The 21,815-nt window shown below is 41.1% G+C and overlaps 1 protein-coding gene across 1 annotated transcript; it reads left to right on the top strand.

Annotated features, from left to right (window-relative positions):
• The first annotated feature begins 2,751 nt into the window (after positions 1-2,751).
• LOC107191104 (splicing regulatory glutamine/lysine-rich protein 1-like) lies at positions 2,752-17,513 on the top strand. Its single transcript, XM_015580057.1, has 4 exons — positions 2,752-2,811; positions 14,804-15,229; positions 16,416-16,613; positions 17,187-17,513. The coding sequence occupies exons 2-4, from the start codon at positions 14,864-14,866 to the stop codon at positions 17,307-17,309; spliced, it is 687 nt and encodes a 228-aa protein (XP_015435543.1). The 5' UTR covers positions 2,752-2,811; positions 14,804-14,863; the 3' UTR covers positions 17,310-17,513.
• Positions 17,514-21,815: the final 4,302 nt, after the last annotated feature.

The raw sequence follows: 21,815 nt of genomic DNA, 5'->3' as shown, positions 1-21,815 counted from the left end.
GTGATCAGTAGAGATTAGTCTGTTATTAGCAGTCCGATCGAAAATGTTTTTATCGGGTGGTCTCAAGAGAGCTTTTACGTGATTATAGCAGATTTTTTGTCAACTCTATTTTTTTTCATGATTTTTCAAGGTCACCTTCAATTTTTTGCAAATACACCTATAATGTTTTTACGCCTAACACATGTTATGTTATGATACTTACCGAATTCATCTTGAAATCCTCTAACAGATAGGCATGCTTCACCCTCAAACGACTGATTTGACATTTGACCCATACCAGAATTTTCATTACATACTTTAGACCTGGCTTTTCGATACAGAAATATTTTTTAATAATGCTTAAAATATGAAGAGGAAGGTAGAGTGTATAAAGATAGATTTCGTTTGACTTCTGTCGTTCGTAGAAGCAGGCTATAAATATCCTCAAAAACCCTCACCCCCTTATCTAAACTGATACATATCATGCTTAACATAACACCCCCGAAGAACACGATGTTTACAGCTACCAATCAGCAACACGTGTCGTGTGTGTACCAAGAGGAATGGGACTGGAAGGTAAGCCTCGATTTGTATTGAAAACGTATAGAACGCTGAGAATAGCACAGTGGTGTGCGAACGGAAAGCTCTGAAGCGGGTTACATTTCATTCTCGAGACGTGTCTGTTTGTCTTCCGACAATACTCGCGAAAAGATTTCGAATCGATCGGAATAAACGCTCGAAAAAATCGTTTCACCTATTTTTAAAATAACAAGGAAGATTAACTCGATGATATTTCGGAAAATTTTCATCCCTTTATTTTTAATAAAACTGGGTTGCAACCGAATTGTCGTAGATTGTATTCAACATTTTCGCATAAAAGTGACGCTTCTACATTTTCTCTCGTTTACCTCGCAGCTTGGCCCAACAACATCTTCGAGGCCATTTGCAAGCCCTGAAAGATGTCGTGGCAAGGAAACAACCCCTGTGTCCCGTGTGTTAATTCACTGCCTAAACAGGCGGGGGCGGCTGCTGGATTTCTTTTTTAATTAGTACGCGCTAGCTTTTAATTAAAACACCCGTATTCATTGACACCGGGGAAAGAGAGATGCCTAGAGATTTTCTTCGTCCGGGCGTCGAAGAAAATTCTGAAGGGGAAAAATAATACGGGAAAACCGCGCTCGGGCCCGTCCATTGATAGCGCGTAATTTAAACACCGTTGAATATTCTGGAAGTTACGGCTTCAATATTATAATGTGGATCCACGGAAATTTTGCTCAAGGCCCCTTAAATATTCCGTCACTCGCTTTTGGGATTGTCTGCACAAAGATAAAACTCCTGTGCATAACATTAGCTTGATTCGATCTTTTTGCATTTTTTCGCGTATTCTCCCCATTTGGACAGGTTCTACATTTTTCTGAAACATTTATTACATACTTGAACATATATTATACACATCGAATACCATTCCAGTATGTTGAATTCATTTTGCTGAAAATATGCTGGAAGATTGATAAACAGGAAATCGAATAATATTTGAGGGGATTCAAAAGTGATATAAATTGGTATGTTATCAGACGGGCAGAAAATTATTTACTTAGCACAGTAATGCCTCTATCGAAACTTGGTTTAATTTTCGAAGCAACGATAGAAAGAATAAAATAATCAGAAAATGTAATGATGTTTGTGCTTGTCACACAGTAACTAATAAACCACGAAAATCGACAAGCTTAGAATGAAATCGTACGAAATTTCAAACGGGAAAAAAAGTGGCTATAAATCGCTTGTCTGTATCCATTTTTCATGACCAGTGTTTCGTGCGGGCTAGAGGACGAAACGTTTCTGCGTCTTTTCCGTAGAATGAGTCGAAACTACGGGGCGAAAGTTTCGGGTGGGTGAGTCCCGCGGGACGCTGTCAAGCACAGTCATCAGAACTGTCCGACGAAAACGTCGTCGGTAGAGATTTTGCTCTGCTTCGCAGCCAATTCGAGAAGTATCTTTTCAACACCAATGAACAATTCAACTATATGATAAAAACATTATTTATTTATCACTTCTTTCGCAACTTCTAGAGTAGATGATGAAAAAGAAAACCTAATAATCATGGGTACAAAAATTAATATTTTCGAAGTTATAAACAGTTTTGTTTCGTTTAAGCTACTGACTTTCTCATTTCAGAAGCTATCGTACCATATACCTTATCATTGTTTCTTTTTTTAGTTACAGAGGATTTTTCACAATTCTTATTCCTTTGTTTTTACAATTTCCTTCATAGTTTCTATACGGTACCGATAACGCCCTAAACAATTAAGTCCTTTAACCTAAACAATAAATAGTTAATAGCGTCGAAAATATTAATCTTTTGACCATGTGTATTAAGATCTTTTTCATCACTCGACGAGTACTATCAACCCCAGAACTTACGAACCCATTTGTTTCGCATCGCCCTCTACAATAATGTATATTGCAATACAGGTGAATAAATAGGACGCCGAAACTAATTTGAAAACCAGTTGCGTACATTACGGGTTGTTTTCGTGCGGCGCGCAAAAAGGCAAACCGATTCCTCGAACGCGCGACAGCGTGACACGAAGAACGACGGCGCAAAAGGTTGGAAAACAAGGGGAGAGGGATGATGATGAGCGACGTAGATACCGTGGGAGGGGATAGGTATCGCGTGAGTTCGCCGAGCGTCGACCAGAGGGCGGTGGATATCGAACAACATGGCCGTCTGAACACCGACACCCCGTGCAAGTCTTCGCGAAGCTGACCAGCCGGATTTCCAGATAGCAAGTCAAATCCCACCGACGCGGCCGACACGTACGCCTAAAGTTCGTGAGTAATTAGACATTTTCTTCGCGACTCGCATCGGGTTCGTTGTTTCGCGGCAGGGAAAACAGAACGAATCGGAAAATTTGTGGAAAAAAACAGTATCTCGGTGTCGATCTGCGTGCTTTGTCCGGCGAAAGGACACGCACCCGCCTCGCGTGTGTCTACGCCACCCGTCTGCGCTGGTGTGCGTTGACATTGGCGATCAATAGAGCCGATGGCTGACAACGATAGGCTCGATCGGATCGTTCGTTCTGTATCGTTGATCGATAGAGTTGATTTTATGATATTCATCGTCGATGAAAGTTCGGAAATTGTCTTTAATCTCGGGGAGAGGAATTTATTTGGAGTAATCACTTCGTAGTGTGTGTGTATTGGAATGTGAATGGTACGTAGTGTCATGCAACAGTTCCTGTCATTTCTTTTTTTCTTGAACTTCGTTTGTTTTAATCATCTTGGAAAGTATGGGGTTTTTATAAGTATGTATGACAGAGGGTATTTTCTTCTTTTAAATTACACTTTTAACTGTGCAACTTTTCTTTATAGAATAATAGTATTTCCTTCGAGTGATTAGAAACATTTTGTCATTGTACTGCAGTTACATCTGAGTTCCCTATTAATTTTTAAAATTCGTTTGGTTCATCCCAGTGGTAATTTAGTTCATACTTGGAAGAGAATGGTACGATGTTTCCATGAATTATTTTGCATTCACAATTAACTGGCAAATATTCAGTGTATGGATTCCTGCCGTTCTTAATTGAGGGTTAACGAATCGTGGGAAACTACGAAGAGTTAAGGAATTGCGAGACAAGAACCTAAAACCCCTCGATACAACTACACGCGAATTGATCGTCGATTAGTGGAAGCTTGCTTGTTTTTTTTCATAAACAAAAACAAAGGTGTACGTTCGGTAAACAATTCACCGATCCATCACGACAGACCTTCGGTTTCGATGACACGTGTGAGTGTTTTCTGTCTGTCACTGAGACCTTCGTTTCGGTCGAGCAACCCCTCGCCTTTCCCCCACCACCCATCCACGACGAACTCCTGTGAACGTTTCTGCGTCGTTGACTTTTTTCCGCTGACCCAAGGAGAAGGAAAAAGGTACGACGATAATTTCTCTCTGTCCTTCACGGTGTTCTTGCGTCTCGCTTACCATTGCTGCGCCATTTTGTTCATGGAATTTTCCCATTCCCCGACACTTACGTGTCTGTCTCTTTTCTTGCTGATTGAAAATCGATAGTATTTATTATTATAATATTCCAAAATTTCATAGATAATATAATGTATAATTTACATTGCAATTTATTCGAGAAACAGCTGGCACTCGAGCCTCCATGTGCCGCTAATTTCGTCGCTAATTAGAAGGCTCTGTGCGTTCAATTAGTAGGACTAATCTGATTGCTTTTCGTGACCCACTTCGCCCCTCACACGTGTTTACACGTGTAAGATCGTCAGGGTACGAACACTGGTCTCACTTTTTGGTAGTTATCGACCTGGCGTTGTTTAAAAGTTTCAAGATCGATATTCGATTGAGTTAAAGATTGAGTGAATTGTTTAACGAAAGTTTGCGCTTATGAATAATAAACGATCGTGTTTTCGTAATACTGTCGATTGCTTGGATTTTGTTTGAGTATCCCCGCAAGTTATCGAAGTACGAGGGAAAATTTCGATCAAGTATAGCCGACAACAATGTATCTAAGTAGTACGAGTCAATATTAAATCGACCGTGCCCGTTGTCAGGTTCAAAGGCATTCGTTTCGCGTGTTTGCCGGGCTTACGATTTGACATTTCACGCGATTGTTCGGAGGGGGGAGAAGTGTTAGATCGTAGCGGAACGTGTTTTGACAAAGCCACCGAATCCTGGATATCGCTTTAATCCGACCGCACAGTTTCATACATCAACAGGTGCATAAAAGTACGCACGTGTTTCAACGAACCACCCTCTTATAAATATTAATCTGCCAGTTTTCGCGCCACTTGTAAGAAACTTGTCCCTATATCCTGTGGATGTGTCTGACCAGGGACAGTCGGTTTCCACTTGTTCTCTCGCACCAAATACTATAAACCAATGAATATTAATTTATCAATGGAATAAATATCCTTTAGTACAAAATTATCGTCAGAATAGAAGGACGTGCATAAAAATGAGAACAAACAATGTAATAATATTAATTATTACCAATGTGAAAAAACGAATTTCCTTAATGCTAAATATCAGTTGACTTCAATCGCGTTTCACCTATCCTACACTTGTACTCTCCGAAGCAAACTACCGTATGTCTGACTCCACACGATCTTTTTCTACTTCCTCGGTATTTTATTCTCATTCGAAAACCAGTGATCCACTTGCTCCTAGAAAGGATTAAAATTATTAAAATTCCCTTCCAAGCATGATGTGTAAGAAGCATCTTCGATTTCGAAATTCACATGGACGTCTCGAGAAGAAAATATATCTTCTGCCAATTTCGGCAGACAATTTCAGCCCTCGTTTTCCGAGCAGGACGCTAAAAGGCACTGGCACGAAGGGAGTGGCTGGTACCCGAGACGGGTCAGAAGTTTGTTTGTCGATTTAGGATCACTCATCGGCGCGGATCCGAGCCGAATACTGTCGAGATTGATGTCGAGGTCTCGAAAAACTTGTCCGGTTCGACGATCCACTCGGCCTTTCCGGCCGTCGAAATTCGGCTTTGTGCTTCGTCTTTCTTCTGGTTGTGCCGCGTCGGCGAAATATCGTATATCAACGGTAAACGTATCCCCGGCGTCGACAGAGTAGTATATCGATGCCGACCACATTTTTCGGTGGATCATTGGGTTATTTTTCACGCGGTGAAACAGGACCGCGCGCGACCTAAATCGTTTTTCAAGTGACTCGTCCCGCGGAACACACTTTTTTTTCACTTGATATTTATAGACCGCCCTTCCGATGATTTGTGCGATTCGCCAGCAGGGAAATGCGTGCTATGTTACTGCCAACAGATGTATCTCGTTACATTGTCGACTAATACAACAAATTTTGGGGTGAGACATTAAAGGGTCATGCTCAGTCAGGAGGCCGAAAAAAGAGTGTTCTTTGGGAATTTTTTTCTCATAAACTATAAGACCTTTTTCAAAAAATGTGTTTGTGTTTCAAAGAATGTAATATCTAGATTATAAGGTAATTTTTTCACGTGGGGTTTTCCGAAATATTGGTTAGGAACAAAATGGTGGAAATTTTCCTGAAAAAGTACGATTTTCACCTAAATTTTTACTAATAATAGGAATACGTTAACATTCAGAATCAGCAAGTCCACCGTTCCACGAGAAGAAAACAAAAGATTAACGGCTCGGAAAGTTATGTCCTGTGGAAAAGTTGTCGCTAAACATTATACCGGATATGAGCGCAGAATCCGCAAGTAGTACATGTCGGGAATAAATCGGACACCGGGCAGAACTTGCCGACGGAAGTTTTCGTCTGTCCAATTCCCCGTGTAACGGGGTTAATTACGCGTGCCGCGTAAAGTTTCCCCCGTGAATCGTGGGGTGACGACGACGTGTTCCGTTAACGGTCATTTCTCTTCATCTTCAGTTATCACCGGGCATTATCTTCAAAAACAGGGCCGATTGCTTCCTGCACTCTCTCGGCACCAGACGGAAAATTCCCTCTTCCGTGGATTTCGTGCCACTCACCGTCCATAAAACTCGCCTTTACTGTTCCTTCCTCGATCCTCTTTATCGCTCGTTCGACGTCGTTCGTATTTATTACAACCATCCGCAACCCTCGTTTCCCAACCCTCCAACCCTTCGCCCTCATAAGAAAATCGCGACCATTTCTCAGACGCTTCTGACCTATCGGAAATCGTTTTTGTACACGTTCCACGAGTTACACGCGTGACCATTGGCATTGGGGGGTCTACGTCCCGTGGACTGTTCGGGATTTTTTACGATCGTTGGTAGCAGACTGGAGGGGGATGAACGAGCTGTTGAGAAAGAATGAAAGCAGGGAACTGAAGTAAAAATGAGCAGGAAGTGGAGATGGATGGATTGAATGGAGATTGTTTTTAGTAATACCCTTGTCTGACCATGAGAATCTTCGTTATGCTTGTCTGACTAGGGACGGTGGTTGATCTACTTGTCATATCGGTCAAACAACAATTACGTGTCGAAAGTTCTTTCCTATTTTTAAATTGAATGATTATCGTGTAAATCTGGTGATACGGTAAAACTTAACGAACTACACGAACAAAATCAATGTTTCCCTATCCAAGAGTGCCCTTATAATTTCCGATGGCATTTCGTGCAGAAATAAAAGGTGTAGAACACGTTCAGGCAGCGTTGTTAAAATAAATAAACCATGCAACCCGAAGGTTTTCGATAAAAAAAAAGGGCGCACCGTTCATGCACACATACATTGAACTGGTTCGAAATCGTTTCGAAAATTCCACTTCGCGAATGAAAACGATGTAAACCCGACGAGCCTCATTGTTCGCCGGCTGAATGCAATCCTTTTGCCCGCGATGTTGAAAATTCCGTTTGAAAGGTTCGGTTAAAAATTTCACGGGCTTCGAGCGTCACATTGCGCGCGAAAGTACCCGTGTCCGTTTATTAATACGGCCACGGGTGACCGTGTACCGGGTGAACAGAATATTCTGGATCGTTAAAATCGATACGAAAAGCGTGGTCCAGAATTAAAATTTATCAGTTCGTAGGAGGCTTATTTATCCAGAGAAATAAAAAAATTTGAAGCTGGTGATTATATTTACGTAGAATTAATGACAAATATTTTATCGACTTTTTTTCTGAGAAGAACAATAACGCATAGAACAACCCTTCCATGGTTATCAATAAGTTGATATTAGATTTTTTTTTAATAGAAGAAATTTGTTCTTGACTATTCGAGCTGTTGAATTTTGATTCTGGAACACTGTGCATCGTAGAGTCAGCGAGACTTTCGATAAATACCGTCTACCAAGTCGTTCTGGCTCCTTTTGGACGTGGCTTTCTACTGGATAGTTGACAGTATAAACTTTCCACCCGAAGTCGCCAGATTATCTCGTCACCCCGGGATGAGGATTGCGGCTGATGCAACCAGCCTTGTTCCCAAAACTCCCACGAAAAGTCACCCCAATGGTGGATGGAAGTTCTTGCGTGAAAGGATATGAAGCTGGGAGTGTTTGTCGTCTTCGAAACAATGCAACCCCTTCGGGCAGCAGTCCGTCCGTGGGATGGGGGAGTAAGAAACTACTCGGAGATTGTGGTGTTTAAGGAAAAACCGAATAAATGGAAACTGAAGGGAAAAACACACTGGAATCGTAGCATCAATGAATGGAAACATAGAAAATTGTCATAATAGCCAACAAATTCATCGAATTAATTTCAGTTTTTCTTTCATTCAAGCATGATTCCAAAGGTACAATCAATATTATTATAAATAAACACTCACTGAGAAATTCCATACCACACGAAAATGATAATCTGCGAATTGATTATCATTAATATTCATAAATATATTTTAAATATATACAGCAGAGAAAGAAAAAAACATAATCCTTTTCCAGTCTTAATAATATTACTGCCTGAAGAGGTTAATATCCATGAACCAGAATCTAGGTCAGAATAAACTGCGCGGTCTTGAATTTAGTAACTATTTCCAATGCGGTAATCTTGACAAAAAAAAAAACGATCAACACTGGCGATTTCACCGAACTGCAATTAAATACTTTCCGTTTGGGTAGTAGGAACTCTATCCAGTTTCGGAATAGAGCCTACCGTAACAAGATACTCGAAGCAATTCACCCGAGTAGCTCGGGGTATGCAAATCAACCCCTTATTTCCCCATCCGTTCGAGAGGCGTCGAAGGAGCAATGGGAGGGAAAGGATTCGTTGCGATTTTAAATCGTTGCTCGGTTCGAGAGCATCGTCGTCGGATACAGGTTGTCGAAATAAGACGACCACTCGACAGTGGGTGGCATAGGGGATAGCAGGGTAAAGGGGAGGAGGCTAGTGGAACGAACCGAAGTAGGTGGCAAAGTAGGTTGCGCTTGGTGGGGGGTTGGGTGAAAATCCAGCGGATTCAATGGCCGTACACCCCTCGATAGAAGTGGACGGTCTCATGTCAGTGGCCCCAGCTAGTGCACCGTCATCCTGGGCTCGCACCTTTCGTCCCAGTTTCTCCGTTCTTACCCCCGTTCCAGGCCCACCCTTTCTCGTTCCGCGCTCCATCCCTTCCGTTACCAGCCTCAACCATCCCACTTTCATTCTCACTCTGTCTCCCTCTCTTGGATCTTTACCCCGTAGGCGCGTGTACGTTCATCTTCTTTCGTTAGAAGTCCATACATCTGGTCCTACTCTGGGGTCTGATCGCGTACGTCTGTTTCTACTTCGAGTCCCGGGAAAACGAGGCTGCGAAAGAAATTTCCTTTACCTCCAGCCCCTCCCCCTTAACGACCCCGAGCACCTTTTACCGAGAGCCTGAGAAAAGCGCTTGATGTCTTTCTGGGGAGTGGGGCGTGGGAAATTGATATCTCACTTTGGCTTTCCTTGGGTGCTGGAAAGGGCCATTTGTGGATATGAACATTATACGGCAGCTGGTGTCGTGAATTCCTTTATATTTTCCTTATGCTTATTAGTTTCCTTTTATGTCTTCGAATTTATACATGAAAGAATTTTTTATGGTACGTTAGCAGTTACGATTGGTACTTATACAGGGTGGTTCATTTAACGTGATCACCTCAATTACTAAAAATACAAATTATATCATGTTTGGTATCATTGTAATCAGAAGAATCTCACCAAGTTGTTAAAAATATTTACTGATATCTCACAAACTGTTCACTGTAGACCCTATATATGATATAATATTTTTCATGCAGTACTTGATAATTTTATCGAAATTAGGTAAGAAACATTAGGCATCCCATTTGAAAACCTGATGGTGACCGTTATATTTTGATAAAAAATGTGACATTATTACATTATATATTCCTCTTAATACCATACAACTTTTGTTTAAAACATTTTTCCATACAGTCAATAATTTACGAGTAATGAGATGGTCACGTTAGATGAACCACCCTGTATATCGTGATAGCAATAGTGTTCGATTGAAAACGGGGGTAGTTTCGGGTATTCCAGTTCCAGAACTTCGTATTTAAAGCTACCTGAGCTTTACGCCAATATCGAACGTGTTATTTGTCCTCGATGCCTGAGCTCCAGACACTCCTGAAGCAGTATCATCCCTTCGAAGTGGGCCATTGCAATGTCTCCCCTCCCCATACCCCACGCACTTTCAGCTTATACCTATTGCCACCCTGCTCGGTAGATTCCTCCGTCTTTCCTAGCAGAAACCTATAATCCCAGAATTTTTAGTCTGGGCTCCAGGAACCGGAAGTTAAACAGAAATGGTAACTGCGTCGTGCAAGAACGAGACGCAATGACTGACTGGCTGCCTTTCGTGTTTATTTTTTTTCCCACCCTTTTTTCTCTCTCTCTCTCTCTCACACACACAGTCTTTTCACTCGCCTGCTTTTTAGTGAAGACATTCAGAAATTCCGCGGGCGTCCTTGCTCCACTTCAAGCGCGATGGAGCCTCGGCTGAATTGTAACCCTTCGTAGAGACTTCGCCGTGGGATTAACGAGTAAGGTTGCCCGGTCTTGTTTGCCCTTTTAATTCTTGGACAAATTCTGCGGCGAATGAGAGAACCTGCACGCCGCGATTTTAATTGCTTCTCGCGGGCATCGCTGAAAATCTTGATTATATATGTACATTTTTCATGGTCGAGGGGTGAATTTGACCTCTGTGATATTTTATATCGTTTCGTGTTTTGTAACGTATTGTCGCTGTGTGAACGAGGGTCGTGATGTATTTTGTTAGTAAAAGAAATTTACAATCCGTGTGCTTATATGAAATTTAGCGTAGAATAGTAAACCCTTGATGAGTGTTCGAAGGCTTCTAGACATTGACAACTTGCACCAAAGTGTTGACACCTAATTGTTGTTTTACAAATCTGTGAACGAATGTGCGAATCATTATATTTGCCGCGGTAATATTCTCGAAATGTCTGACCGTGACAACTGTACACTACTTTTTTCTACCTGATGTTATACCGTCTTACGCTATTCCATCATCCGTACAAAGAGGTTGTTGTGTACTCGTTAGACCGTGTACAATTCTATTTTACCTCCCCTATTCGGCGTTGAACGCTTGTCCGACCACTGACTGGCCTATTCTACTTGTCTAACAATACACGGTAATGTTCTACGTGTTTGCGTAAGCAGGGACACATTCTACTTGCTCGATCATACGTGGAATGTCGGTTTGATAGATTTATCGGATAGTAACTCACCATTCTTGTGCAATCCGATGTGATTACGTTCCGCTCGTTTAACTACGAAATTGTTATTGAACTACATATTTACATAAACTACCGACGTCGCGTTTGCTTTACCGGCCGTCTGCCCTTCCGTAAAGTTATTTCACTTGAAGCTACGTGATGTTACACTGCTCGGTCCTCAAACAAAAACATTTATCCAACCGTAGATGGTCCTCGTGTCTGCACACAGACGGTCACACTCTACTTGCCCAGCTTCTTGTTGACCTACATTAAATGGATTCTACTTATTCAATAACCGACTGCATCTGCACGACCTTAAATGGTAGCAAATATTTATACTATTATAGTTGTCTAACCACATATGGACTTACTCTACTCACAGAATTTCACTGAACGATATAAATTTCTGAACCTTAATTAAAGGGAAATGCTACTCGTCAACCCATGTACAAGCCAATTCCACGTGTCGGTTAGAAATAGATCACGTTCTACTTGACTAATGACGCGTACTTTGGTTCGCTGTACCTGCTCGTGCACATTCATCTCTTCATGGTCTGACCTACACTGGTCAATTCCACTTGCATACATAAAAACCAACTGTACTCATACTTCGACTGTCTTATTCTTCCGTGACCCCTCTGAGTCTTTTATAGTACAAGCGAAATTTCGCGGTTAAATGTATCGAAAACGAATGGATTGCTATTTAGAAAAATCTTTCAACACCCAACTTTAAAAACTATTGGTTCCTGTAGTAGAGACCCTGGGAAGTATCCCCGAATATTTTCAGTTTTTTTGGAAACCCATAAGATAAAAAAAGTAAGCATAGACATAAAAGACCCAGGGGGTGACGGAAGGTCATGGAGGGATAATTGCACATCTCACATTATTTACACCTAATCTCTTAAATGGGAACAGCGGATCTATCCGCCTTTGTTTAAATTTTAGTATACAATTTGACGTCACAAAAGTGACCGTCAGGTCACATCACTTCAATGATATTATATGAAACAAAACCATTCTGTTTGCTTTGAATTAAGTTTAAAAATTGGCATTTGACCAGTTTTTCAAGTCAAATACTCCACAGGCAGAGTGCGAACATTTTTTCTCCCCTCAAGGGGTTAACATTCTACTTCCCAGAGAGCGCAGCCTCTTACGATTCACGGAAAATTCCAACAATACCTCAGTCGAGTTCTCGCACGTCGAGGCCCAATCAAAACTCAAGAAGCGAATTTCCCAAAGACCAGACTGGGTAGAGACGTTCCTCGTTCAATTTCCAGTCCGTTAAACTTCCGCAAAAAGTTTTTAGCGACCGCAGTTCCGCTCGTCCCGCCAGTTACGTTTCTGTAGCGAGCTGCGAGGTTCAGTTTCTCCTTCGCCCACGCGACGTATTCTACCTAATTGCGCTTTTGTCGATAACAGAGCGCCTCCTCCTCCCCATATCCTACAATCTCCCTCCATGCCCGTTTTCTATGATTGCATTCCCGTTCCATTAAAAAGGATGACGTGTGCGGTCGAGGCTAAGTTATCAATGGTACACAGTTAAACCTACTCTTTCCAAGAGAAATACTCAAAATTCCAAGCTCTATCACTGTACTAAACCTTATTAAAAAGTCAACGTTACACCTGGGGACCTCTCCTTCTCAGTGGCGAGTAGCTTTCAAACATTCATCGAGGATTTACTGTATCTCGAAAGCAAAGTCTGAAATGGAAAAATGTTACTCTACTTCTCAACTTAATTTTGCATGTAAAATCACCACCTGATGGGTTGTACTACGATTTTCAGGACATCTTGCATGAAACATCAAAATGAAAAAAAAAACCATGGGGAAGGTTGCCGAGGGGTGGTTTCACCCCCTAAAGTCGCGTCTCAGCTGATAAAAAAAAAATACGTATCCCTTATTTTCGACTGCTTCGTAATCCACTCATACCGTAACACAGTTCGTTCCGTTAATCGGTCCTCCCTGCACAAATGGACAGACGCCAAAATGTTCGAATAATATTCCTGAATTGGTTACACACCAGAGAAGATGTCCATCTCTCTGGATGGTTACGTCTCGCTTTAAATATGGTGTCTCTCGTCCCAGTTTCCCAATGATCGTTCCAGCGACCGAAAATGTAGTTCAAACCACCCCCTACCTCCCTCGATTTTACATTCCACGCCCTGCACACCGACGTGTCCGGTGTACCGAAACTCGACGAATCGAGAGGGGGTTATGGACAGAGATATAACATTCAAAACAATTAAGACACTGGTCTAGGAGGTCGTGGATCGGTACAACAACGGTCGCCTCGATATCGATCGTTGTACACGATCGAGCACGGATTTCGAAGGACCACGACTAATTCCCCCTAGTTTGGGGATCCATGTGAAACGGGGGAAGGATCGCTAGGTGTGTGTCAGCCGGCGCACAGACCTCCTGGAGGAGTCCAGCGACTTTAAAGTCAGCTGCAGCTGCGCCAGGTCAACCGATAACACGAAACTCGGCCAGTGGGTCAACGACAGATGAGGCCGGGTGCACCAGCACCGGAACACACACATACACAGACCTCCTTGTCCGTGTGGGGAACGAACCACTTTTTTTTTAGTTCTTTTCTTGTTTATTTTTTTATTCGAGGATTCCCCACTTTCTCCGCAACCTGACGGGCTTCTCTGACGTTTCTCCGTTGGTAAAAAAGTTTTCTCGCGATCGAATCGTTTTGAGAAACTTGATAATTTTGCGGTTCTCGTGGCGGCCCCGTGGTCTCGTCAGCCGAATTGACCCGATACACCCGTAAATATTGATCCTCGGTTGGAGAGCGGTCGGAGGGCGGTGGTTGAATTGTTCAAAGTGTACAGAATTGTATTATTCAGGTTTTTGTGGTATTTTTGTATTGAGTTGGGTTTTACAGGTCAATGTTTATGGGTTTATTTAGGGATTTATGGTGGGAGAATAGGAATTAGCGGATACGAAACGTAACCTTGGTGACGTCGAGCGATGAAATTAAAGGTAGAGCTTCGAGTTAATTGGAATTTTCGTCGAATGTGGCACGAGATAGAACTGATTGCGATTTGAAATTCATGTATCTGGGACACAACCCCTAGACATTGTGACCAACTGCTTTTTCCACTCCTCTCTACGTTTCTTCAATCTCGTTCTTTGTTTCTTCTTTAACCCTTTAGCGGAAGACATATTTAGGCGTAAAGGGTTAAAAATAAATTTAAACAATATGAAAAATAGGTTGGTTTAATATCGATATTTTCGACTTCAAAATAAAAAAAAACACAACACATATATATATATATATGTGTCGTAATTTTGAAATAACGATTCGAGGTTCTAGGCGTTAAAGGGTTAAAAGAACTTCGCCCAAATACATTCACCGTTACCGATCGCGCAGAATGAAACTCAGTGGTAGAAAATTGACCCGACAGACCAGTGAACATGTGTCCTTATTGGATACGGGTTGAATATCGAGCCGTCGAAGTCGTTCGATGTATTATTCAGATCGTGGACAATAAATTCCATCGATTCTCCCGGAATACACCAGAATTTCGTTTCAGACCGTGGCACGCCATTAGAGATTTCACTTGCACCAGTCCTCGGAGCACCAGAGTATAAATTCGAAAAATCCAAAAGATACATATTAAATTTCCCAAACGAAGCATTCGAAAGCCAATTAGTTTCCACGAGTCTTTTGGCTTGCAGACGGACAAGACGAAAGGGAAGCTAATCAAACTGGCGCCGTTCAAGTTCCCGTTCTCCAAAATGTCCAAGTCGCGCAGCAGCGACGAGAAGGACAAAGAGAAGGACAAGGAGAAAGAGGCGGACAGCGAGGCGGAGAAGGACAGGGATTGTGAAAAGGAGACGGAGAAGGTGGACGAGGAAACGGAGACAGACGGTGAGAAGGAGGTCGTCGCGAAAGACAACAAGGAACGAAACGACGAGAACGAACGGGAGGAGACGGCGAACGGTGGAAACGTTCAGCTGTCCGTGAGCCAATTGCAATTGGACGACGAACCGGAATCCAATTTAAAGTCACCGGTTTTTGGCGATTCGAACAGCCTGATGGTGAGAAATGAACCGGCCATACCGAGCTCCCCGCCCCCCTCGTACGAGCACGTGATCGAACAGGTGAGAAGATTTGGGTTGTTGTTCGCGAAATACACAAAAACATTCGTCCCCACTAGATATACAGGGTGAACCACGAATCAAGAGACCTTTAACGTGATTATAGCAAATTTTTTGTCAACTCTTTTCTTTTTCATGATTTTTCAAGGTCACCTTCAGTTTTCTTTCAAAATTCAATTTAAAAAAAAAGTAACACGTGTTATGTTATGATCGAAATGCCACGTTGCTGGTATTAATATTTAACTTTTACAGTAAAAATGTTGCGCAAAAAGTTGTAAAAAGTTGCGCTATGTATAGAATTCTTTTCGCTTCTGAGGATCTATCGACAACAATGTAATCCTGGAGTTTGGAGACGTCAAGAAAATCGTAGGACAAAGGGTTAGGTATTAAAACTGTCTTGACCCGTGTCTCTCTGTAGCCATGAAAATGTCGGCAAGAAGGTGGTTGAAACTACGAGAAACTGAGAAACAAACAATGTGTTTTTTTGATCACGGTAAATCTTATTCTTGATGCTAGAGAAGGGTGAATGATCAATTGGTCTCGTGTAAACTTTCCAGTCGTCCGTTTGAAAAAAGAAAAAACGAAAGGCATACAATTACTCTTTCTCTCTTCGAATCACGGTGAACGAGTGAAAGGGGCGGTGGGATAGGGCGTGGTCAAGCGTAACGGGGGCATGACCTTGAGAGCGTTCAGTTTCCTCTGTGATAGGAAACTGTTCCATTTTAGCGTAACTTGCCAATAACAGACGACACAAAAAAAAAAACAAATTATCTGTATGTTCGAATTTGAAACGTAGATACGAACAAGTGTATCGAACGGTAGAAAATTGATTTCCGAATTGTTATTTCGAAACGATATAAACTGCAATAATAACGGATGAACAACTTTATCGGATGATTTCAATATCACTAAATGGAGGAGGTAATTAATTAAAGAGGGATGTATATTTTTTTTTTGTAATAATCTATTTGGGTACAGTGTATTTCGATATCGTGAGTTCTGATTAATAATTTACCATGGCAGATCGATTAAATCTTCTCCGTAGGGGATCGAGTTCTCAGTAGCCTTCAACGATCGTTTAGCATTGATTGAACTAGAACCATCAAATCAATGCTCGAAATAACTCTGCTCCATCTGTATAAGATAAGATTATGCTGGGAATCAGTGCCACGTTTCGTCATGATTTTAGACGCGATTGGAGCACGCCGCCGAGGCGCAGAAGAACGAGACTGACAAGAACAATGGCAGCGAGGCATCGGAGGAGAACAAGAGAACGAGAGGGCCGCAGATCCTTCACAAATCGAGCAAGGAGTTTTACAGAGCCGTGGCCAAACAGTGGGGCATCACTTGCAAGATGAGCGACCACTGCAGGTGCTTAGATTGCCAGGTGCGATCCCCCTGAATATTTTAAACAACAACCTATCAAATAAAATTTCAGGACAACAAACATACGAAATATCATTTTCAGAATTGTAACTTCAGCCAATGAAGGGTTCCTGGGGTGATTTGAAACAATTTTTTCCTCAGCAAAAATGTTATCCGAGGCTTTGTTAACGAGATATTAACGAAAAACCCCGACCAATTAGAGCGCGAGTCTACTAAGTCTACAGAGCGCTGCGATTGGTAGCCAATGCAACCGTGGGAACTCGGCCAGTAGACACACCCTCTTATTGGTCAGGGTTTTTCGTTAATATCTCGTTAATAAAGCCTGGGATAACATTTTTGTTAAGGAAAAAGTTGTTTCAAATCATCCCAAAAATATAGTCATCTAGTTTTAATGTTGATATAGTTGGATATAGCATCACTGTTGCATATCATCGTATTGTATCACCATGCGATACATTTTCATACACGAGGCAAAGCTTGCCCGTCCACATTGGTACAATTGGATACGCATTTTAATATTTCTCATCAAGATCCCTTCTCGAACAAATACTCCAGCCCGAAATAAACATTCCAGAGTCGTTATTTCGACTGCGAGTTCGACAAGAACGAGCACCAGAAGACTGACGGCGGCCTAGGCGCCGGTACGCCGATGTTCATCTCGGAGGTGATGCAAGGATCCGGCTGCGTTCTCCTTTAAAACGCAGTGGCATCACAGGATAACGAGAGAGGATGATGATCCTTGCGACACCGTTCGGTGCTCTCGTGCAAGGACCAGACGTTCACGTGATCGCGCACAAAAACCAAGGCCGACTGTTCCGAAACATGAAAATGGACCAGAATATAGACGCAAAACGAACACACACCAGGACCTTTCTACCGTGGTCACATGACCCTTCGAAACGAAACGACGAATCGGTGATCGACTGCTGGATGCTTTGAGCTTGTTCGATTGTTCGAGGAAACGGTCTTCGTGAGTTTTCCGTTGGGGGGACTGGGTTAACGAATTTATACAGTGGATGGTGTTGGAGAGGCTGAATAATTAATAATCATTCCTTTCACTGGGGAAATATTAGATATATATATATATATATTTTGGAAAAAATGATGGATATTGGGAGAGATCTTGTACTACGTTGGGATGAGTCGCGTTTGAAACCGTGGATGTGATCTTATGGAAGTCGATAATACACGATAATCGCGAATAAATTGCCCGAACGAGAATTCACGAAGATTTTCGAGTGAGAAATTTGTATAAGCCATCGTGAGCATCGCGATACGAAGGTGAGTTTCTCTGTTTCGAACAACTTTAACCGACTAGACGCACACTCCGACGACAACCGTTGATGAATCTTACGCGATGATGTTTAAGCGAAATTCTGTCCGTCTGCGATAGCTCGTTAACGAATAGTTTCGATAAGCGTCGAATTTGCACAAGGCAAATGGATGAAGCTGATCAGGCAGAGGAGGATTTCGAAACCTATTAATTGCAGTCCGCTCGTTACATGTTTTCCACCGCAACAATAAAACAATTTAAATGATACTCGACTAATTTTGTATAGTTCACGTAGATCGAACCCGTTCGAACGGTCGAGATTGTACAAATATTTGTTGCCCTTTTGACACCCTGGTTAAAATACGATGTAACTCTCTTGACAGTGTTAGTGCCCAGTCGGTTGTTTATTGAACCGTGTTTTCCATAGGTAACACACATTCCCATCGGAAATTTGAATAATTAAACAGTATGTTAATTGTTGGTTTCATTCGTTGAATTTATTATTAATTAGTGAGCTGAATGGATTTACTGTCAACTTTGGTACAACAATTATTTCGAGTGTTTTACCATTCTGGTTAAAATACCTTGTTAAATAATGTATAATATGGGTTTTGTAAATATTGATTTCGTGAATTATCTGTTACATATTGCTTGCAAAATTTCTCTTTAACCGGGGAAATGGAAGAGTAGCATAAATATTAGAAAATGTAACGCAGTGTATAAATAATCGGCATAGGACTCGTCTCGAAATTTCACCACTCTTGTAAATGACTGTTTTCCGACCTGTTTGATCGATTCGTATTGATGTTTCTACGTCGAGGAATGAAGGTAAATTTAACTTTGAAGCACATGCAACGCAAAGAAAGTCGTTGAACGATGTGTAAACTGTAACATACTTTATAAATTGAATGCAAATTTGTATGGAGTATTCGTTTCCCAATTTATAATGCTCATAAGTAATATCTTCCCTTTAAACTTTTACAACGAATTTCGTGTTTCGACATAGGTTCTTCAACAACGACAAAATGGCCTATAATAAAACACTTCTGCCACAAGTATACTCTTTTACTCGCAAAAAAACACAAATTTTTCAAACATTTTCCGTGTAAATTTTCTGAGTGCTTGTCTCCATACAAGATCATATATTTGAGAATTCTATAAACAACACAATTCTTTGTTCTAATAGTAATTCTGTGTTCCCTAAACTATTTCTTCTTCAACGAAATCGTCAATTTCTATATACTTGCCAGCTGTATTCGAACAATTTCCACATATTCCACGCATCATTCTCGTGAAACATACTAAGAACAAGTATTTCTAAGTAAATTTTTCTACAAACTACTATAATATGTAAAATTTACAATTATTCCTGTTCTAAAACCCATACGATATATTCTACATTTACTACTTCAACCTATTCTGATGATTCAAACGAACAATTCTTCTGTAATTTTTCTACACATTAATAACGAGCGTGATAACAATCGATTCTGTCAAATTAGAATGTCAATAATATTTCCAACGTATATAATTTTCGATTTTAAAACCGGCCTTTTCCGGTCTCGACTTTCCTTTCCCACTATTTTCATGTCATCGAAATGTAGAAACTTCCACATGATCTATTCGTCGATCTCGTTCCTCGATGTAGAAAATCACTGGATCGGTTCGAGCGGTCCCTTTGATTTCCCCCGTGCGACCGATGCACGCGTAGGTAGATGTGTAATTAACGATTTGTAAACTACCGATTTCCGGCGGGACTGGGTCCGAGGAAATCGCGAACTCGTAAAACACATGAAAGTATTATAGATCGAGGCGTCGAGTACGCGTACTCAAACGTCTCGCGGTTTAGCGGAATATACACGCGTGCCGTAAACATTATTTGTTTTGCAGCTATACGATGGATTGATAGAGTTGATGCTTTCACTCTCGAAAACTGTTCGAAACGATCATTTCGATCGAACGGTTTTTTTCCGTCACCTTGATTCACTTCTGCTGACGCTTTCGTGAATCCGTGGACAGGAAAACGAACAGAAAATATTACGTTCGAGCAATGGACTAATGATTATATCAGTAGCTCTCTATATAGAGGATTATTCAACGATTAACGCGATGCGATTAATACTTTTTCGATCGTTTGCCGATTTGAACGAAATATACGTACGAACCTTCCTGCATCGAGGAGACGGTTGAACCTGGACGAACGAGTTCGAAGTGTTTTCGAAATGTTTCGAATCGAACACTTCGTTCCTTGAACGGTTCTAGAATTTATGCTCGCTTCAACGTCGAGCAATCACAGCGACCGAGATGTTAGATAGATGAGAGAGAAACGACGAATTATAACGCGACTCGATCGTCTGGTATACGGAAAGGGTACAGATCAGTGCAACGAAATATAATAGAAGTGAATAGTCTTATTAGACTTAATACTTTTTCATCAGAATGTCCATTAATAGACTGCTTGATTGTCAGTATTGACAAGGAACTCATTAATTGACCTTTTGGATTGAAAAATAATTTATTACATTAGGCCTTATTGCTTCATGATTGTAATTTACAATTGTCAGCTGTTCAGCAATGGATTTAAAGAAACGTATTCATAACCCACCTATAGGTGAAATTAAAGGTGAATAAGTGTAAATCGTTGAATTGATCTGACTCTCGCTGTTGATTGGACATCGGTCGATTAAATGCGAAACATAATACAGTACCTGCCTATACTTGTCTTTTCAAGATACTGTTCTTTTGTATCTCGCGCCGAAAATGATGAAAAATGGAACACGAACAATACACTATTCCCGCGGTGTGTACAAAATAGCGAACCCTGTGAACTACCCCCGACGCTCCTTCCCCCAACTATTGCCAAATATCAGTTCTTTTTTCTATTGGTGAGAAGAGCATACTTTTTGTACGACCTCCAATCTTCTTTCCTGTTCTGGTGCGATGAGTGATTCTTGTCGGTCAATGGCGAAAAAAAAAACAATTATTTCACTGTGATTTATTTGCTTCAGAATAATGACCTGATTGTGGAAACAACAGAAATACAATTATTAGATTCTCTGTGGGTCATCGAAATCAAAGATTGTTACGGGTGAAATTCGTTCTTCTATAACGCAATTTTTCACTTTAATATTAAATCACGAAACATATTGATGTCTGCAAATTGGTTGCAGACAGTTAGTCTGCTATTTTGAGCAACAAGAACAACTCGTCGCTCTGTCATGAGATCTATTTCACTAACGCCCACGGTCATTTGAATTTTTACACCCGGTACATGGTGCACGTATTTCATTTACGATTTAATGAAGTCCTTTGAAGCTTGCGTATGTGTGTGCGTGGGAGGAAATGAATTAGAAACTAGGAGAAGAATAGAAAGAAAGAGATACTGTGTATGCAGCTAGAGAAAGAAGGAGAAAAAAGGTGAGATGTGTGTATAGTATTTTTTTGGGCCATGGATTTTTCATTAAAGTCGTCGTCGGAATTCCGATTAGACGAGTAAAATTATATATATAGCGACTGTTAACACGTAACGCATATATAACTGGTGTAGTGTAATGATAATTGTAACAATTATATTTATGGGCACATTAATGTCGTGATAACTGACGATGTAAATTGTATTTATAACCAGAAGAGTTGATAATTATTAATACATGGGAAATAAATGGAACCCTCGGCATTGCAACTGAACTGAACAATCCACAAATTCGAAACAATTGTCGCCCGAACTTATACGGGATGCCATTTATTTCCTACCAATCCGATAAAGTATAAAGTATCGTCAGTCGTCATTTATACCGAACTTGACGATATTTAAGAATTACATTCGACCACAAAGATGAAACATAAATGAAACACACGAGCCTTCCTTTGAATGGTAATCCCTTTTTAATCTGACGATGAAATTAATCAAGAATCCGGCCATATTTTGAG

Source organism: Dufourea novaeangliae, unplaced genomic scaffold, assembly GCF_001272555.1.
Source record: "Dufourea novaeangliae isolate 0120121106 unplaced genomic scaffold, ASM127255v1 scaffold221, whole genome shotgun sequence".
Classification (NCBI taxonomy): Eukaryota; Metazoa; Arthropoda; class Insecta; order Hymenoptera; family Halictidae; genus Dufourea; species Dufourea novaeangliae.
This window is presented reverse-complemented; position numbering and strand designations above follow the sequence as displayed.